Source organism: Anser brachyrhynchus, assembly GCF_964034855.1.
Source record: "Anser brachyrhynchus genome assembly, chromosome: 13".
Taxonomy (NCBI): Eukaryota; Metazoa; Chordata; class Aves; order Anseriformes; family Anatidae; genus Anser; species Anser brachyrhynchus.
Genome location: NC_137708.1, coordinates 10,238,069 through 10,257,523, shown reverse-complemented (window position 1 = coordinate 10,257,523; position 19,455 = coordinate 10,238,069). Strand labels below are relative to the sequence as shown.

Below are 19,455 nucleotides of genomic sequence, written 5' to 3'. Positions count from 1 at the left end.
TGAGCCAGGTATCACCAAGGAACATAAGTCACCTAGGTTGTGTTGTCTAAAAATTTACAGCCAGCAGGCTTGGAGGCCTCATGTCTTAATAGTCCTCAAAGGCTTGACTGATACTTTTCAGTCTTCTGGTGTTGAGTGTTAGCATTCGTGAAATGTTCATGGTATTCAAAGGCAACTGGAAGAATATTAGTTTTGTACAGTTGTCAAAGAACAAAGCAACAGCCAGGAAGACCTGGGAAACTTAGGCCAAGACATGCCTTGGGCAACCGAGAAAACTTAGAGAATCTAGAGGTAGAGAGTTAGTTACTGACAGTGGCAGTGTTTTCTTTTGTGGTTTTTGTTTGATTGTTTTTCTTTTTTTTTCTATTTCTTCTTCTTTTTCTTTTTTTTTTTTTCTTGATAAATCCTTGGTGTAATCCTTTGAGATCACAAACTGTGGGTAAGGGTAGCTGAAGAGTCTTTATAGGTGTAGACTTCATAAAACACTTGAATTCTTGCCATGTAAAATCAGCATTGTAACACGTGAGTAAAGCCATGCATAACCTGGATTAGGTGACGTCTTACTGGCAGATCTCAGAACACACCTGCCAAAAAAACACACTGAGAGGAGTGTTTCGTGATGTCTTCTTGGGGATCGGTATTGATATCAATAATATCAACACCTTCATTAGTCATCTGGAAATAACGTCAAAGTAAGCAAGATAAAATTTTGCAGATGAAACAAAAAGCGGTGAAGTGTTAACTCATGCTGAGGTCAGGGCAAAGCAAAGCAATTGGATTGTTTGACAAGATGGGTTCCTCCTAACGTGTACTTAAATGCAGTTCAGTGCAAGATCCTGTATCAGCCTTACTTAGGTAATGTGAGGTTGTAAGTCCTGGAAAGTAAGGACTTTGAAAAGGCTCTGTGATTGCAGCAGATAAGCTATTAAGCTTGAGTGCCTCAGTCTACAGTTAAAAGTTCGGGGCCTAGGGAGGGAGCAAAGGATCTACCTAGAATGAAGCACAGATAGGAAGGATATTCATCCAATGTCCACATTTTTAATGTTGAAGAAAAATAGGGAGAGTACTGAAAGAAGCTGCAAAACTACAGTGAGCCTTGAAAAATTGTATGTACAGAGGCACTTGCAGAGCACCTTATCTTATCAGCAACAAAACCAGATTATTTTATTAATAAATGTATCTGTGTGGACAGGACCTCAAGTTCTAAATGGCTCTTTAATCTAGTAGAGGAAAGTGGCATGAGAATGCCTACTTGAATTCTGAAGTTACGTTACCCTGAAAATAGGAACTAGGCACATGTGCTTCGAGATCTTGTAGAGAAAGTCTCAGGAGAGGTAGCGGAGCCCCTATCTCTTAACGTTTTCAAATGCAGAGGGGTTGCAGCCTGAAAGCTTGCCTACCTGAGCTGGACCCAGTACAATGGAAGCAAAGTGAAATTACTCAAGAGTCCTGGAGATTACTCCAGGAGCTTGAGACATCCTCTGAGGGACTGACTGTGAGTCACTGACAGCGGCAGCCAGCACAGGTCTGACTGGGGCAGGCGAACTACTGTGATCAGTGGAGCAGGCAGGACGGCTGGAGGCAGTGCAGGTCGGATGCTTGCTGCCCTCTGTGCCTCTCCCTCCGTCAGCTGTCTTTGTTTTCCGCAGCGCACCAGCCCGGAAGGTGGGATCCACCTGAACTGCCATTACTGCCACAATCTTTTCAGTGGGAAGCCGGAGATCCTTGACTGGCAGGTGAGGATTTTCCCCGGGGAGCACGTTGAGGCTGAGGCCAACCCCAGCGAGGACCAGAGAGCTCTTCCTCTTCTTGCTCAAAGGAGAGCCCCTTCTGAGCCAGTGCTACGAATGCCTCGGCTGCAGAGACCCACAGTCTTGCTCTCGCTTCCCCGGGAAGCGTGGGGACCTCCTGCCAGCCGGGCTGACCTGGTGGCGGTCTCTTTGGCAGGACAAGGTGTATCAGTTCTGCTGCAAGGACTGCTGCGAGGATTTCAAGCGGCTGCGTGGGGTAGTGTCTCAATGTGAGCACTGCAAGCAGGAGAAGCTGCTGCATGAGAAGATCCGCTTCTCTGGGGTGGAGAAGAACTTCTGCAGCGAAGGTACTTGGGGAAGGCACGGGAGAGGCAGAGCCCCCGTGCCAGCCCTTGCTGGGGGAGGAGAAGAGAGCATGGAGTGGAGCAGAGGGGAGACTGTCTAGCCAGGCCCTGGGGCGAGAGCCTCGCCATGCAGTGAAAAGGGAGGACTGTCAGTGGGGATGGCTTGCTGTCCAGCCAGGCCCGAGGGCAAGATCTTTACCATTCATTGTGTCCTTGGGGAGGGCTTTCTCACAGCTTTTCTCTCTCTGGGGGCTGGGGAGACAGCAGGTGGCAGCTCCGCTCCTCCTGTCATCATGCACTTCTACGCTCTTGCGTCTGGGCTGGCCTGACCTGGCCTTGCCCTGCCTGCTGGGTTCCTGCACACAGGAGGTTGGAGTCAGACTCTTCCTAGAAGCATAGAGGTGAGAGATGGCAAGTCCCCATGAGGTCCCATCTTATCCCAGCCCCAGGGGCCAGTGCTGGATTGTTCCCTACAGTGTGTTGCGTGTGCTCTGTTGTCTCCGCAGACCTGGATTGTGGTCATGTTTGGGTCAGGGAGGCCCCCAGTTCATCCTGGGAAGGTTTCACTCCTATTGTTTCTCCGCAGGGTGTGTGCTTCTTTACAAACAGGATTTCACCAAGAACCTGGGCCTGTGCTGCATCACCTGCACCTACTGTTCTCAGACCTGCCAGCGGGCGGTCACCGAGCAGCTGGAGGGCAGCACCTGGGACTTCTGTAGTGAAGACTGCAAAAGCAAATACTTGCTCTGGTACTTCAAGGTCAGTATTGGCACTGGCAGCTTGTGCTAAGTGCTGTGGTGGGCACGGCACCCAGATAAGTGGGCATTGCACTGAGGAAGCTCGCACTGCTGGAGTCTGGCTGGCACTGCTGCGGAGAACCTGGCACTGCTGGAGTCCTGCCTGGCAATGACGGGACACTGCTACGGGGAAGCTCACGTAGCTGGAGTCCCCAGCTGATCCTGCCAGAGCACTGCACTGAGGAAGCTCACAGTGCTGGATCCGCGGCTAGTGCTGCTGTGAGAAGTTCGCACCGCTGGAGACCCCGGCTGGCACTGGCAGGGCACTGCTGTGGGGAAGCTCACAGCACCTTGCCATGTGCACCTTTCACTGGAGAGTTGTGTTGCACTCGGAGGGGGTGTGGTTAGTTACTCGTTGTTTCTCTCCTGCTGATGCGGGCTTTAGGCAGCTCGGTGCCATGCCTGCAAGCGTCAGGGGAAGCTGCTGGAAACCATCCACTGGCGAGGGCAAATCAAACACTTCTGCAACCAGCAGTGTCTGCTGCGATTTTACAACCAACAGAACCAGCCCAACCTGGACACGCAGAAGGGGCCCGAGAGCCTGCTGAACAGTGAGTAGGAGGGAGGGAGGGGACCTGCATAGCTCAGTCTGAGAGACACAGGGAAGACTGAACAGCGAGGGGTGGAAGCTTCCTGCCTGGGACTGGATGAGACGCTAGGGAACAATCCTGCACTGGCCCTTGGGGGGGAAAGGACGGAGTGGGACCTAATGGGGCTTCTCCATCTCTAACGTCTATGGTTCTATGACACACAGGGCCCAGACGGGAGGAGCCGGTGCCAGCGTGCTGCCTGTAGCTCACACTTAGCGAGGATACTCAGGGATTTAATGGGCGACTCCATCCTCATGTTGCCAGCGGAGAGCTCGATTTACAGGGTTAGGGGACAGCGTGGCTTGGCATGATAATCCACCTGCAGCCCCACACCACCTCCGAGCTGTGACCTTCTCAGATCTCATAAACTAATCAGGATTGGGCCAGGTCAGTGCTTGGATGGGAAGCATTCAAGGAAAACGCAGGGTGCTGCAGGAAGTGGTGCTGGTGATGCTGTAGGTGGGCTCTCCTCAGCCAGAGCTGAACCTAGACCGATCTTGAGGGAGCGCAGAGCCGCTGGAGGCACTCTGTCTTGCGATGTTAGATTGGAGTCCTACCACTTACCCAAAGATCGCTGCAGCTTTGGGGAGTTGCCAACCCCGTGTCCCGGATAACCCCATTCTGCATCTGTGGAGTTCCAGCTGGAGAGGAGATTTTCACTGCCTGTTGCCCCATTTCCTATCATTAACTTGAGCCAGTTGCTTATGGAAGATTGCAAAGTGCTTTGGGGTCCCTCAGGACGGAAGGTGCTCGTAGTGAGAGTGACAAGACATCGCACGGCCCTCAGACACTCGCATAGTCTCACTTTGCTCGGTCTTCCGTAGGCCATGATCTTCTAGGTAATCTGATGTAGTTAACAAAATGCCCGCAGCTTGTGGTATGACTTCCTTCAGCACATCAAGCTTCGACAGATACCGCTATCGCAGGCTAAGTGCTTCGCTGCCCCCTGGAATTTCGTGAGGTGTAAAACCCTGACTAGGGCGTGCTGAGGAGGGGAAACCAAGAGGAAGACCTTCCCATGAGAGACCTCATCCTCCGTCCCCAGGCTCTTCCTGGTGCCTCTCTCCTGACAGCAGTGAGCTGATCACAAGATGGGGAAACCCTGGATGTCATCACTGCTTGGAGAGCACAGCAGAGCTGCTCTGCCAGAAGCAGCAGGTTCCCCCAGCCCGGGGAGTCCTGACCCGCCCTCCAAGAGCCATGCTCTGTAAAATGCCGTGCGAGGTGACAGCTCGAGTGACAGCACATTGGCGTGACCTGGATGAAAAACTGTTGGTTTCAGCTGGCATTGGGGTGTCCAGAGAGAGACTGCTTGGTGGGACACAGAGTGTCCTGCTGCCCCCGTGGAGGAAGAGGCATTAAGCTTGCCAGCTCCTGTAGCTCACTGAGTGATTCTACAGCCCTAGCTGTGCTGCTTGATTTGTCCTCTGCTCTCGAGGCATCTTACTTGTGAGGCACCAGTAACGCTGCTTTGGGGACACAGGCACAGCAAACAGGCCACTGCCTGACAAGGGAAGCATCTACTTCACACCATTAGGCCCTTGCCTCTTGGAGACTTGGACCACAAGACTCTCTTGAGTACCCTCCCCAACACCACTGACCGCAAGAAACAGCATCCCCCTCCACCGTGTCTCTGGAGGCCCGCAGGAACTTTGCTGTTAAGCCTGCGGGGCGTTGCCCTTCACTGTGTCGCAGCTGCCTTTCTGTGCGCCCTGTGAGGCCGAGGACTCTGAGGGCAGCCGAGGAAATGCCCCTCAGCAGTGGTGAGCGCTCGGCTGAGCACAGTCTGCAGGCCTGGTAAAGGCACAGTGCAAGTGCCGCTGGTGGCGCTGGGCCCTCTCTGTGTTCTGGCACAGCCGTCCCCTGCCAGCTGTGGGACAGCTGTAGACAACCTTGCCCAGGGACTGTGCCGTTCTGGCCAGCTTGCAGCGGAAGGATGCTGGAGCCAGAGCCGCCGTGCGCTTACACAGAGCTTTGCTGCCCCGTGTGCTGTGCGGGGCGTTGCGGGAGGAGCAGCTTGCCACCACTGGTGAGGAACCGCTTCTGCCTGCTCGTCAGGGCCTCCTGTGGATCTGGCAGCGGTGTTGTAAGCTGGTGAGGGACTACCTGGATTTTAGGTCCAACTTGGGCAGGGCTGCTGACTACTTGCTTGTTTTGTAGCCAGTGGTTGCCTAAATCCATTCATTCCTGCGATCAGGAATTCCTGCAGTGGCTGCTGCCAGCCTGGTGATCCTGAGGTTGCTTGCTGACTATAAAAGTGACCGTTTCTTTGCTGGGAACACAGTCTCTGAAAGAAGTGATTTAGGAGCTCCTGCCACAGAACTGTGCCCAAAGAATTCAAAGGGATCGGGCTCTGTATAGGGCTATCCATCTGGAGAGGAGAGAGGGCCAGTCGTCTTGGTTGGTGCAGTTGATACCTTGACAGTTCCTTGCTGGTGTCAGCATAAGAGTAAAGAACAAGCCGCAGCTTTCTTGAGAGCCTGGACATGTAGCGTGTAGAGCTTTGTGGGGTGAGGATCTTCTCGTTTCTTGCTGTTCTAAATCCTTAGCCTGCGAGACAATGACCTTTGCTTTTACTCTGCTTTAGCAGACTCCGCTTGTACTCTTCTCCATAGCTTGTCTTTCCCCCTTTCCCCATCCGTGTCTCCTGCTGCCCATCCACTTTGGACTGGTCACAGGGAGCTCTTGGACCCACTGAGACATGGCAGATGTGTGGCTGAATGTCCAGCTGGAGGCTAGGGAGTTTCCTTGAGCTGGAACTTGCCTGTCCCCTCTGTGGCAGTCACCAAATGGCTTTTGCTGTGCCTCCGTTTGCTGAAGAGCAAAGTTCTTGGGATTTCCTCGCGACGCAGGAAATTGCACAGTATAAATGCCAATGTGCTGATCCTTTGGGAGTCTGGGTTTTTCCCGGAGAACCTGTCTGTAGGAGGAGCAAATGGACCTGCCACTCCATTTGGGCGCCAACACCTGCTGCTTTCCTTGCAGGTGTCTCCTTCGTGCATGGCCCAGTTAGTCAGTGCTGCAGAAGGAATTCTTTTTCCCAGCCACGTGGGTAACCAGGGTTCACGGGAGACTTGGATGAAGGTGCTTTTAGCTCATCAGCCTCTGAGATGGGTGCAGGTGCTCTGCGAATCAAGTGAGACAGAATTATCATCCGAGCCAGGATGATATGGTTACCATCTGAGGCTAGCGTCTGCCACGTGTGCCTCTTACCTGCTGGTGATCCGCTCTCTCCTGCACCCCTAGTGCTGGGCAAAGCTGTCTCTGTATTTTCTGGGATACCTTAACAGCGAACTATTACCTCTGTCACCTTCTTCCTAGGGATCTCGAAGCACTTTGCCAAGATATTTGTAGCAGGGAGATGGAGGCACAGGGAGGGGCCATGGCTCGGTACAGCAAGCCAGTAGGCAGAGCTGGGAATAGAGCCCTGGATTCCTCTCTCCACAAGGGGCTGGGATTTCTCCTGACCTGCTGTGATGGGAATGGGGTGGACTGCAAGGGAACTCAAAATGACATGGCAATGACTTGATTTTGGAGTTGTAGTGTCTTCGGAGGTGCTAGGGCTAGAGATTTTTGGAATGACTGTTCCTGGAGCGGCCAGGAGCAGTTTCTGGGGAGCCTGTCACTGCCCTCTGGCCTGTGGCTGTTGCCACCTCCAGTCCCAGCGGTGGGACCTGTTAGCTGAGGAGCTCTTAAACTAAGAGTCATTGCTTTTTCTTGCAGGTCAGTCTTCAGAACCAAAACCACCTGCCTCTTCCCCGCAGAAGGCAGAGACTAACACGGTAAGGCCCACTGGAGGTAGGAATTTGCAAGGTAGCATAAAGTGTTTGTCCCCAAAGAGAACAGATCTGCCATTGCTTGCGGAGATTTCATTTTACAGCCAGTGCATTTTAAGATGGTGGTGGCCTGGGCAGTGGGAGCTGATGCAAGCTGCTGGGGAGGGCAACTTCAGCACATCTCCTGCACGGGGGATAAATAACTGTTCCCCGACAATGAAACACAGACACCAGAGCAGACTGCCACTGTGGTGCTGGCTCCTCTTTGCATGGTGCCCCCCTGTGCCTGGGCATAATCCCCATCCCACTGAGTTCCCTGCTGCTGACTGGTGCCAGACTCCCTGCTGGCTGTTGCAGGGATCTCGCACAGGTTTTGCTGCCTGCCAGCATCAGCTTGGCAGCCCTTTGGCCAAAAGTAGCCGTGGGAGCATGTGTATGTGTGCTGCGGGCTGCCAGGCTGCAGGAGGCTGGACCTGTGGTTGAGGAGAGGTGGTGCTGCTTTTGGTGGACACCAACCTCCTGCTTTCTGCGTTTCCTAGTTGTCAGCAAAGACCTCCTCAGCACAGATGTCTCCGGCCGCACCGCCTCCCCCGCCCCCTCCAGTTCCAGCCACCCCTCGGAAGAACAAAGCTGCCATGTGTAAACCACTGATGCAGAACCGGGGTGTTTCCTGCAAGATAGAAATGAAGTCCAAAGGATGTCAGACAGGTAGGAAAGTAAGACACGACTGCAGGACTGAAGGGGCATTTTGGAAAGGCAGGTAGCATGTCCCTGCTCCAGGTGGAAAGTGAATCCAGCTTGAAATGCTCTACAGAGCTGCTGGGTGTTCAGCATTATGCTGAGGAGAGTTAGGGATGTGTGGGGAACGCACGGAAAGGCTGGAGGTAGGGCACCCATTTCCAACAGCAGCAGGAGGAAAGCTGCAGAGAGCGCTGCAGCATGATCCCACCTCTCTTACGATATTCGGGACAACTTGTTTTCCTGTAGAGATCATCAGCTTGCTTGAGGGGCTGTCTGCTGAACAGGTTCCACTGTGAAGCTGCCATTGGGCACGTGTGTGTGTGTGTGATCTCTAGCATATACAAGGCAACTAGACCTCTTGGCAGGACCACATAAGAGCAGGGCTTGCACCTTTGGCTAAGGCAAGCCTCTCTGGTTGCAGGGCTGCCTGGCTTGCTGCTGCTCCAGCTCTGCCCATAAGTCACAGACGCTGGTGGCTGGAAAGGCTGTGGTGCTGGATGGCTGCGTGGGCATGGCAGTGCACAGCTCGGCTGGGTGGAGGAGCTGCTGGGAGCAAGCTCACTGACATACTTTTGCTCTTGTCAGAGGCTGACTGGAAGCCCCAGGTGATTGTGTTGCCAATCCCAGTCCCGATCTTCGTGCCTGTGCCTATGCATATGTACTGCCAGAAAGTACCTGTGCCTTTCTCCATGCCTGTCCCGGTAAGCGACACACTTCACCTGCTTGTGTTCTCTTTCTGTCTCAGTCCTGCCTCGCTGCAGCCTTCCTGCTTCTCTGTTTGTCCTCTACTCCTGCCTCTGCTTTTACAGCAGTCGGCCGAGCCAGAGCTCCCTGCGGGTGCAGCATGTGTCTGATCTTTGCCTGCTGTGCTGCTGTCAACAGGTGCCTGTGCCAATGTTCCTGCCCACCACGCTGGAGAGCACAGATAAGATTGTGGAGACCATTGAGGAGCTGAAGGTGAAGATCCCCTCCAATCCTCTGGAGGCTGACATCCTGGCCATGGCAGAGATGATTGCGGAGGCTGAGGAACTGGACAAGGCCTCCTCAGACCTGTGCGGTAGGTTCTGCCATGGCTTGGGCTGGCCCAACAGCTGCCGTCGCGTGGGGTTTGCCTGCTCCGGGAGCCAGAGCATCTGCCCATATTGCAGCCCTCCCAAAGCCTTTGAAAAGGAGAAGAGAAGAGCAAGCCCTCAACTACTGCTGAGGAAATACTAGGAGCAGGGAGCAGTGTTAGCCACTGACCCTTTTTGGGGTGCCAGGCTCATGGCACACATGCGTTAGTTTTTCACAAGGCTGTTCAGGCTCTTACCTAAAGCAGCTGCCCAGCCAGACCAGCAGTCCTGACCTCACAGATCTTTTTAGCTGGGGACTGCATTCCTTAAGCCCCAACGACTAGAGCCATGGCTGGGGAGAGGACAGAGGTGCAGTTTCTTGTTGTCCAGGGAAAACTGGACAGTGCAGCCATTGTGGGGCTGCTCTGAGCCCAGGACCGTGCCCCAGGGAGCCTGACTTCGTTTTCCAGCTGTCACGGGGAAAACAGACAAAAGACTTTTTTGAAAATTGTATTTCTGATCTGCTTTTGCATTGCAGACCTGGTGAGTAACCAGAGTGCAGAGGGTCTCCTGGAGGACTGCGATCTGTTTGGACCAGCACGGGACGATGTGTTGGCTATGGCTGTCAAGATGGCAAACGTCCTCGACGAGCCAGGCCAGGACCTGGAGGCTGACTTCCCTAAGAGTAAGAGCTAGGTGAAGCAGGCATGCGGGGCTGCTCACGCTGCAGCAGGGTCCTCCTGCTGCCCTCAGCCCACCTTTGCCAACAGCGTTAAGACCTGTGTGAACTTACCTCCCCATGCCCTCTGACTGACCCCACTTGAGGCCAGGAACTGAGGGTCTTGCAGATGACTGCTCACAGCGGGGGTGAGACCACCACTTTTGAACAAGTCTGTGTTTTTTGACTAACCGACCTGCTGCAGACATAGGTCTGTAGAGAGGGGGGAACGAGAAGCTCATTTTAACAGCACGAAGAGCAGGGCAAAGGTGCTGGCGTGTTTACAGATAATGATTCCAGAGGATCCAGAAAGGCCTGAAAGACCTGGACAGGGCATGACATCTTGGGAGATGGCAGAGTTGCCGAGTGTGTCTGTCGGAGGGCAGGAGGTGGGAAGGAGGGGCAGGGACACGCACGGCACTTCTGAGGCAGTATACTAGCGGCAGAGGACAGAGAATTGGGGTGCCTGTGCCAGGCTGTCACCAGTGCTGGCCTGGTGTGAGGGGATGAGGAATGTTCCTGAAGTGTAAAAAAACCAAAACTGTCAGAAGGGAGAATTTTGGGTTCTGGTTAATCTGAGAAAGCTTGAGGCTCTGGCAGGTAAAGCTGTTTTCTTGGGCTGTGGCTAAATGTTCATGCCAAGCAGGGGTGGAGGGTGTGAATTGTTGGGCTACGTGTTCCCTCTATTTCTGGCTAAGAACCAGGCCAGAACAGTAATCTGGCTTAGATGTCTGCCTGCCTCTTACCTCTGCTGGGGACAGGATGAGGTGTCTGAGCCGAGCTCTTCTGCCTCTGTTTCCTTTCAGACCCTCTGGACATCAACCCCAGCGTGGATTTCCTCTTTGACTGTGGGCTGGTGGGGCCAGATGATGTGTCCACAGAGCAAGAGCTGCCTCGTGCTGTCCGAAAGGTGAGCTCTTAGTGGGTGCTGCCTGCTCAAAGCCGTCTGGGTTTGGAGTGGGAGCTGCCAGCTGGGACGTACTCGGAGGTGAGGTGTGCTGGGGAGGTGGCACCCTCTCCTTTCAGGGCCCGCCTGGCCTATGGGCCTCTCTTCAAATGCAAGTACTTGTCTGTCACTTTGGAGGGGCCCTGGATGCCACATGCCGTGTGAGAGCTGGCCTCTTTCCTGCCTGTGATCCTCATAACTAATGGGTCTTGTTGGCTGTCAGCAGGAGGATGCCTGCTGGCATGGGTATAGGCACCGTGGGAGGGAGCTGGCTGTCAGCAGGCCTGAGGAGTGGCTGGGAACCTCGCATCTGTCCCAGGTGCGTGTCTCATCTCACAGTGCATCTTTCTGCAGGGGCAGAAGCGTCTGGTGCTCTCTGAAAGCTGTTCCCGGGACTCGATGAGCAGTCAGCCCAGCTGCACAGCACTCAACTACTCGTACGGTGTGAATGCCTGGAAGTCCTGGGTGCAAGCCAAGTATGCAGGGGGAGAGACCAGCAAGGGAGAGGAGCTGCGCTTCGGCCGTAAGTGCCCTGGCTGTATGGGGTGGAGTGGCAGAAACCTCCCAGCAGCTGGGCCCCAGGTGTTGAGGTGCTCCTGACCCTGCAGGCTATTGTCTGAGGCTGCCGTGCTTGTTTCCACAGCCAAGCCCATGAGGATCAAGGAGGACATCCTGGCCTGCACAGCAGCTGAGCTCAACTACGGCCTGGCTCAGTTTGTCAAGGAAATAACACGGCCCAATGGGGAGCGCTATGAACCAGACAGCATCTATTACCTCTGCCTAGGCATCCAGCAGGTGAGGGAGGGCTTTTTGTCCTCAGGTCCTTCACAGCCAGACCTGGGGGGCAGATCTGGTGAGGGGAGCTCATTCCCTTTGTTCTGCCTTCTGGTGACCTAGGACAGCAACCCACCTGGTCCAGTCTTTGTTCCTGAGCGCAGTGGGTAGGGTGGCGGCTATGGCTTTGCACCCTTCCTGCACATCCTTGGGGAAGGCTGGGAGCTCTCCCCAAACCCTGTCCCTTCTTCAGCACCACGTCTGCTTTGTCGTGTCCTGGGGTTTCCCTCACAATTTTCAGGAGTGGGTGGTCTTGGGATTCTGCTCTGTAGCTCTGGCTGTACAAGGAGGGGCTGTGTGTGCGCACCCTGGGCTCTCTGGGGAGGGTTTGCACTCCAGGTGCTACCGTGTCTCTCCTGACTGTGTGTTCTGTCCTTTCTAGTACCTGCTCGAGAACAATCGTATGGTGAATATATTTACAGACCTTTACTACCTGACCTTCGTGCAAGAGCTCAACAAGTCCCTGAGCGGCTGGCAACCCACGATCTTGCCAAACAGTATGTGTCTCCAGATTTCCTTGAATCACCACGCACATACCCTGTTTATGCTTCTAGCGTTGGATCCTGCAGTCAGATTGTGCTCCTCCAGCCTCGGTTTTCTTTCTTGGCATAGGCAGTGCTGTCCTGCTGTGTTTTGGGGTCTTAGTGTCCCACACCGACAGCAGAGCCAGCCCGGGTTATGCCTCAGCAACTTCTGTTGCCCAGAGTGAGGTTGGCTGGGAGCAGAGTATGACTGCTGTGTTTCCTGGGACAGTTTGAATTTTTACAGTAGTTCACTTCACAGTGATGTCTAAACCTTTGGCAAAGAGGATACCAAACCCAACAGGTGCAGTGGCCCATGCCTTTCCCTTCCCAGTCCGTGGGCAAGCCCTGCACACTGCTGAGTGTTGGCCATGGCTGCCGCGCTGCTACCTTGTGAGCAGACTGCCGTAAAGCTCTGCAGGAGCTTTTCATGATGCTGTGATCTGGGCTCCCTTCCCTGCAGTGTTTTGTCAAGTGCTGGTTCACAGATGCAGCCTCTCCCTCTGCATGTCAGCTGTTGAGGCAGAGGCCTTTGGCTCCAGACCCGTGCGTCTAGACAGGAACTGGCTTTTCTTTCACCTCACACAGTGTGGTGGAGCACTGACCTGCAGTCCGCTTTGTGGCCGTCTATAGAGATGAGCTGTTAGGACTGATTCGGTTCTAGCTTGTGTTTTGCCCGTGCTATGGGACAGCTCGTGGCTGGGCAGAGCCAGCATCTAGATCCACTCACGGCTCTGGAGGAATAACCTCGTGGGGCAGTGGGTGTTGTGAAGCGTCAGCACCGAGCTGAGCTTGCCTGCGCAGGGTGAAGGGATTGCTCCAGGCCCACGTTCTCCAGATGCGTGGGGCTGGCTCCCAGCCATCGCTGGCAGGCACATTGTTCTAGTTCCCTCCTGAAAGAACATGAGGCCACTGTGGGTGTTGACCTGGTTCTTCCTCTGTGTTGCAGACACGGTTTTCTCACGTGTTGAGGAGGAGCACCTCTGGGAGTGCAAGCAGCTGGGCGTTTACTCACCCTTTGTGCTCCTCAACACCCTCATGTTCTTCAACACCAAGTTCTTCGGGCTGCAGACAGCGGAGGAGCACATGCAGCTCTCCTTCACCAACGTGGTGCGCCAGTCCCGCAAGTGTACCACAGCCCGGGGCATGACAAAGGTAGTGAGCATCCGCTACTATGCCCCTGCCAAGCAGAAGAAGGGCCGAGGTAGGGTCTGACGAAACATCTCTCTGTCCCTCTCCCTGCCCTCCCACCCCCCATCGTGTTCCAGCCATGATCCTATTCTCTACCCCTTTGCAGATGGTGGCACTGGAAAGCGGAAGCGTGAGGAGGAGATACCAATGCTGGAGCAGCGGGAGAACAGGATGAACCCACTCCGATGCCCAGTCAAATTCTATGAATTTTATCTCTCCAAATGGTGAGTCTTCGGAGAAGAGGCACGTGATGTTTTGGGGCCACCTCTCAGTTTCAGGGAGACCCTGTGTAGTGGCTGCTGTTCTCTGCACATTTGTCTATGAGTTTGAAGCCTTGACCAGGGTTTGCACTGCTTGTAGGCTGTGGTTGAGAGAACACTCCTCTCTGGCCTCTTTCACTGCTCAGCCCTCTGTAGACATGGAGGGGTGTGTGGTGTGTTTGCTTTCTGGTTAGGGAGTTCACTCCAGAGTGAGGAGCTACAGGCTCAGTCTGCGGCCTCGTCCTGCCAGAGGATGTCTGCCAAGTCTTGAGCCTTTGAGGGCTAACAGAGAGGGCAGGCCAGGCTTTCTGAGCGCCTTCTATTTGTATCCCTTCCTTTCTCTCTGCAGTCCTGAGAGCCTGCGGAACCGCAACGACATCTTCTACCTGCAGCCCGAGCGGTCGTGCATCGCCGAGTCCCCGCTTTGGTACTCAGTCATCCCCATGGACCGGAGCATGCTGGAGAGCATGCTGAACCGCATTCTGGCAGTGAGGGAGATCTATGAGGAGCACAGCCGGCTCGGTGGCCTGGAGGACGACATGGACTAAGCACAAGGTGCTGCTGGGCTGGTTCCGCTCCAGCCCTGGACACCTCATCTCCCTGCCTCCTGCTGTGGGGGCCGTGCAGCGCAGGGTGGGGCCGGGGCTGCAGCAGTGCTGTCCCCTCATCGTTACCGGACTCAGACATCCCATCCTGCTCGTAACAGGCCTGTCCTACCTACGTGGCGCCTGCGCTCGGCCACGTCCCAGAGCCGTGTGGGCCATCTTCCCCGAGGCCAGGCCCTGCAGCACAGAGGTGGCAAAGCCCCCAGGGCGGTGGCCCCAGCTTGGCTCTGTCCTCCTGTTCCCCAGGGCTGCGGCCCCTTCCCCTGACACTAACCCCTTCTCCCCCTGCCCCGGGGCAGGAACCGCACAATACGGCAGAGTGCTGCCTGGGACCAGCACCCCCTGAGGCTTTTAATTCCCCCTTCCCTTGGCATCAGCTCTTGGAGGCTGCAGGTGGCGTGGCAGGAACAGCTCTGCTGCAGTGGGACAGTGTTTTCAAGGCAGCAGGGAAGGACCACGGGCGGCCCGTGAGCTGTTGGGTAGGGGAAGGGCTCTTTTCAAGGGCGGGAGGTGGCCGGGCTGGCTGTGGGGAGCAGACGGAGGCGGTGCTGGAACGCGAGGGCTGAGACCCAGTTGGGCTGCCTCCCTCAATTTTGTCAATGTTTTCTGAGTCAGCAGAAAACTGACTGACACGGGTCTGGGCCAGTGCTGCCCCTCTCCCCACCGTCCCCGTGTGAGGTGCCACCAGCAGTGCAAGCTGGCCGGGGTGCTGGCGGCGGTGGCAGGTCCCTCCGCTCCTGCTCTGGGCTCGGGCGGCTGCTGGCAGAAGCAAGGGGCTCTGCCTGGCCTCTCCCCTCCCTCCCAAAGCTGCAGGGCCCCGGTGCCCTGCCTGGAGCAGGCTTGGCTCCGGCTGTGCTCTTCCCTGCTGCCTCCTGCCCCTCCTCGTGTTCTGGTCGGTTTTCCTGAGCTGTACATGGGTCTCAGCACTGTTGAGCCTGTATATATTGTTCTGGGCCTTGGCCCGGGGCCCTCTGTCCTCTGTGTCCATGTGGAGAGTGAGCCACTCACCAGTCTTGTTGTAGTGATAACAGGGCGGTAGGACTAACCCTGTGTCTCTGGAAACCATTCATTTCAAATAAAGATGCAGAAACCCGCGGGCAGCCCCTGCTTTCCCCTGGCGGCAGGGTGGGCCCCTGCCGTGCAGCCCCTCACGCACCCCCAGCCCCAAGCAGTGCTGTGGGGCTGGGGCCTTCCCTTCCGCGGGCTTGGCCTCTCCCAAAGGTGCTGCAAGGCTCCATGGGGCACGAGGGCCCTGGATGGAAAAGCCAGGCGAGTGTCCTGCTGCTGCCACCCATCTCCCTCCTCTCCATCCCGCCCCTGCTGTGCTGCCTGTGCTTCCTCCTGCCCCCTCCTCAGCTGCGGGGCCACAGCCCAGCGTGGCGGTGGCCCTGTCCCAGCTCTCGGGGCCACACGGTGCATCTGTGGGACAGACGGTCAGAGAACAATGCCGCGGTGCCCGTGGGCAGAGCACGAGTCAGATGAGTTGTACTGAGTGTTTATTTGCTCCCCAGGGCTGATGGGCGGGGTAGTGGTGTTTGCCCCTGCCCCAGCCTGGTCCTGCTGCTCCTGGGACGTGCCCAGCTCTTGCACTGGCCGTGGGGTCTGTGCCGTGGGGCCTGGCAGGTCCTTGAGATGGAACCACAACCGCGGCCACCGCAGCATCCTGCGCATCGCCCATCCCTGAGCATCCCGACACACCGGCTGCGTTCACACCGCCAGGTCCCCCACTCGCGCCTTCCCGCGGGACCCGCTGGCCACCCCCAGCCACGCGCCGGCCTTCCCCAGGGGCGCCAGGCCGTGGGGGGGTCTGCTGGCATCCGTGAGGCTGCCACCACCAGGCAAGGTGACACGGGCGCTGCGGGGCTCCGTAGGGCCGCCAGGGCCAGGCGGGACTTGGGACCTGGGACGTGGCCCCTGCCGGCACTTGGTGAAGCCCAGGTGGTAGATCTCCACCAGGTTCAGCAGCAGGGACACGCAGGCCACCCCAAGCATGAAGAGGATGAAGATGGTCTTCTCGGTGGGCCGGGAGATGTAGCAGTTGACGGTGTTGGGGCAGGGCCAGCGGCTGCAGGTGTAGAGGGGCTTCAGCTCAAACCCGTACAAGGCGTACTGACCCGCGATGAAGCCCATCTCAAAGAGAGCCTTGAAGACAACGTTGCAGACGTACGTCCTCAGGATGGCCCCCCGCATCTGGACCCGGCCCCGCACGTCCCCTCTGTGGAGCGGGGGCTGCCCGGGGCGCTGCCGCCTGGCCCCGCTGCCAGCCCGTGCCACCGCTCGCTGCTGCGCCTTCTCCTCCAGGTGCACCAGGTGCAGGATGTGTCCCAGGTACACGAGGCTGGGGGTGGAGACGAAGATGATCTGCAGGACCCAGAAGCGGAGGTGGGAGAGGGGGAAGGTGCTGTCGTAGCAGGCGTTCTGGCAGCCGGGCTGCTGCGTGTCGCAGGAGAAGCCAGCCAGCTCGTCGCCCCAGACCCGTTCGGCGGCCGCCCCCAGCACCAGGATGCGGAAGACGAAGAGGACGGTGAGCCAGACCTTCCCCACCACCGTGGAGTGCTCCTGGGCGCTCTCCAGCAGCCGCCCCAGCAGGCTCCAGTCCCCCATGGCGCGCGGCGCTGCGCCCTGCAAGACAGCCGCGCTCCAGACACACGGACACCTGCCCAACCGCAACCCTGCCCCCGGGCGGGCGTGCGGGGCCCTGAGCTGGGGCTGTCCCCACCTCGCGTCCCGTGGGACACCCTGACCTGGCGCGGGGAGGGCGGCGGGAGCAAAGGCTTCCGTCAGAAAGCAACCCCCAGCAAGGTGGCCATGGCCACCACGGGGCACAGCACGGGGACCCCTCACCGTTGCGGGTGCGCGGGGCACGGCCCGGTGCTCCCACGCCGTCGGCTCCTGCGCAGGGGTGCAGGGTGCTGCGAGGCCCCTTCCTGGTGCGCAGCGGGGTGCAGACAGGTCCGGCCGGCTCCGTCCGTCCGTCTGTCCACCCGACAGCGGGCACAGGGTTATCGGGGCGTGATGCAGCTGCGGGCCCCATTGGCTTTCTTTGTGACTGGCAGATGAAGCAGCCACTGGGGGAAATTTTTCCCCTCTATTTTTGGTCTGGGTACCTTTCTAAATATACTTGGGGCTGCAGGGGCTAGTGCTCAATGCCACCAGAGGGTCACTGCTCCCGCACGCGTGCTGCCAGGGCTCCATGCAGGGACCACAGCCCCCCAGGCCCCAGTATCCCCCGCCCACGTATGGGGCTGGCCAGCCCCGTGCATGGGGAAGCATCCCCAGAGGTGGGTGGCAGGAGCCTGGCTGCACCCAGACCCGCTCCTCTCCTCTCTGCCTGGCCGGGCAGGGGTGGGCACCCCATGCTGGCACCGCGGTCCCCGGCACATCCCAGCCAGAGCAGAAAGCAGGGAGGCAGCGCCTGAGAACGGAGATTTAATGGCCCGAGCGCGCAGCGGCGGCTGTGCCCTCCTTGCTGTCCAGGAGGGCTGGCGCCGGGGGTGCTGTACTCAGGATGAGGGCGGCGTGAGGCCCCCCCGGGGCTGTGGGGAGGCTGTGGGGCAGGGGCGAGGGCTGCAGCCCCTGCGGCGTGACCCTTAGCAGGCGGAGCAGCGGTCGCCCTTCTCCTGCAGCCCGGGGTTGCGGCGCAGCATGTCCTTGAGGGAGCCGTCCTGCTCCGTCAGCAGCTGGTTGATCTCGTTCTGCTTGTACTCGGAGAGCTTGTGCCCGTAGAAAGAGCCCTTCCCCGACGAGGGGTTGGAGTTTCGCCGGCCCCGGCGGGCGCAGGCCCGCACCACCAGGTAGACCAGCTCGGCCATGTTGAGCACGATGCAGATGCTGGAGGTGACCAGCATGAAGACGGTGAAGATGGTCTTCTCGGTGGGCCGGGAGACGAAGCAGTCGACGGTGTTGGGGCAGGGGTAGGCCTCGCACTTGACCAGCCGCACCATCTGGTAGCCCGGGTAGATCATGTAGAAGATGTACATGAACACTGCCTCGAAGAGCAGCCTGAAGACCACGCTGAAGACATACGTCCACCACAACGAGCCCACGATGCGTATCTTGTGCTTCTTCACCTCCTCCAGGTGCTTGGCGTCCCCGTGCCCCGTCATCATCAGCAGCTTCTTCTCCTGGTGCTGCTGGTAGGCCACGTGCATGGCCACCAGCAGGGCTGGCGTGGTGACGAGGATGAGCTGCAGGGCCCACAGGCGGATGTGGGAGATGGGGAAGAAGTGGTCGTAGCAGACGCTGTTGCAGCCTGGCTGCTGCGTGTTGCAGGTGAAGGCAGACTTCTCGTCCCCCCAGACGCTCTCGGCCGCCACCACCAGCACCATTATCCTGAAGATGAAGATGACGGAGAGCCAGATGCGCCCGATGGCAGTGGAGTGGCGGTTCACCCCGCTCAGCACCGCGTAGAGGCCGGCCCAGTTCATCGTTCCTCACGCCTGCGGGAGCGAGAAGCGGTGTTAGGAGGGGGAAGGTCCCCGGGCTGAGAGGGACCTTCCAGGTGGGCAGCAGGACAGCAGCACAGGGCAGCGTTTTGCCTGCAGCAGGCAGGAGATCAGCCTCATGGCTCTGCCGTCCCCATGCCACCAGCCCTGCTCTGGGGGTGGCAGCAGCCAGAGCTGGGCAGAGCGTGGCTGGGATGAGGAAGCGGGCAGAAGGCGCTGCGTGCTGCCGGGACAGCAAATTGCCCCGGCTGCCCCGTGTCTGGATGGGGGAGGGCTGCCCCGCCACTCCAGTCATGGCTGGGGGGCAAAGGGCTCCCAGCTGGCGGCCAAGAGCTGCTGCTGGCTCCGGCTGCGGGGCCTCTCTGCCTCCCCCTGCGAGCGCTCCTCTCTGCCTCCCCCTGCCCCACTCCTGCCCTGCCACCCCACACTGGCACCAGGACCCCCACCTGCGGCTGCCGCAGAGGATGGGGGCAAAGCTCACGGACCCCCCAACCCGCACCCGGCGCTGAGCTCTGCCCCAGCACCTCCCTGCCCTGCGCTGCCACACTCATCGCCCCACAGCCCCGGGCACGGTGTCCCCACGGGCAGCCACGCGTTGCCACCCTCCTCCGGCACCGTCCCTGCCTGGGGTGACCCCGCACCCCAAGTGCCGGCACCGAGCAGCTCCAGGGGCTGCTCCCCACCTGGGCACGAGGCCAGCCCAAGGCTGGGGGCCGGGACCCGCCAGCTGGCCCCAGTCCAGAGGGCCCCACGGCGCGTACCTGCTGGTGAGGAAGGGTCCTCGTGAGCTGCCCCCAAAGGCCCCTCTAAGGTCTCATGTCTCCAGCAGGAGAGCTCTGCTCCGCCTGCCCTCGTCTCTGTCCACCACTGCCCTGCACTGGAAG

The 19,455-nt window shown here is 58.0% G+C and overlaps 3 protein-coding genes across 8 annotated transcripts in view; 1 reads left to right on the top strand and 2 right to left on the bottom strand.

The window, feature by feature from the left end:
* The window catches only part of ZMYM3 (zinc finger MYM-type containing 3), a 32,274-nt gene extending 13,707 nt beyond the window's left edge, over positions 1–18,567 (top strand). For 5 of the 6 annotated variants that reach the window (XM_080554563.1, XM_080554561.1, XM_080554562.1 and 2 more), the window contains 16 exons: positions 1,650–1,736; positions 1,948–2,098; positions 2,682–2,854; positions 3,278–3,443; positions 7,206–7,264; positions 7,798–7,966; positions 8,585–8,700; positions 8,882–9,056; positions 9,590–9,736; positions 10,576–10,679; positions 11,070–11,238; positions 11,359–11,510; positions 11,932–12,046; positions 13,020–13,274; positions 13,368–13,485; positions 13,871–18,567. In XM_080554563.1, the coding sequence (XP_080410689.1) occupies positions 1,650–1,736; positions 1,948–2,098; positions 2,682–2,854; positions 3,278–3,443; positions 7,206–7,264; positions 7,798–7,966; positions 8,585–8,700; positions 8,882–9,056; positions 9,590–9,736; positions 10,576–10,679; positions 11,070–11,238; positions 11,359–11,510; positions 11,932–12,046; positions 13,020–13,274; positions 13,368–13,485; positions 13,871–14,069 (2,355 nt within the window). In that variant the 3' untranslated portion in view covers positions 14,070–18,567. The remainder of the gene's footprint in view (positions 1–1,649; positions 1,737–1,947; positions 2,099–2,681; positions 2,855–3,277; positions 3,444–7,205; positions 7,265–7,797; positions 7,967–8,584; positions 8,701–8,881; positions 9,057–9,589; positions 9,737–10,575; positions 10,680–11,069; positions 11,239–11,358; positions 11,511–11,931; positions 12,047–13,019; positions 13,275–13,367; positions 13,486–13,870) is intronic. The other variant, XM_080554564.1, reaches the window with a different exon arrangement.
* On the bottom strand, positions 15,606–16,730 carry LOC308177378 (gap junction alpha-3 protein-like; the record flags this gene model as incomplete). Its single annotated transcript, XM_080554575.1, has 1 exon — positions 15,606–16,730. One exon carries the CDS (start codon positions 16,728–16,730, stop codon positions 15,834–15,836), a length of 897 nt encoding a protein of 298 aa, XP_080410701.1. The 3' UTR covers positions 15,606–15,833.
* Positions 17,540–18,553, bottom strand: GJB1 (gap junction protein beta 1; the record flags this gene model as incomplete). Its single annotated transcript, XM_080554576.1, has 1 exon — positions 17,540–18,553. The coding sequence occupies one exon, from the start codon at positions 18,551–18,553 to the stop codon at positions 17,717–17,719; it is 837 nt and encodes a 278-aa protein (XP_080410702.1). The 3' UTR covers positions 17,540–17,716.
* Positions 18,568–19,455: the final 888 nt, after the last annotated feature.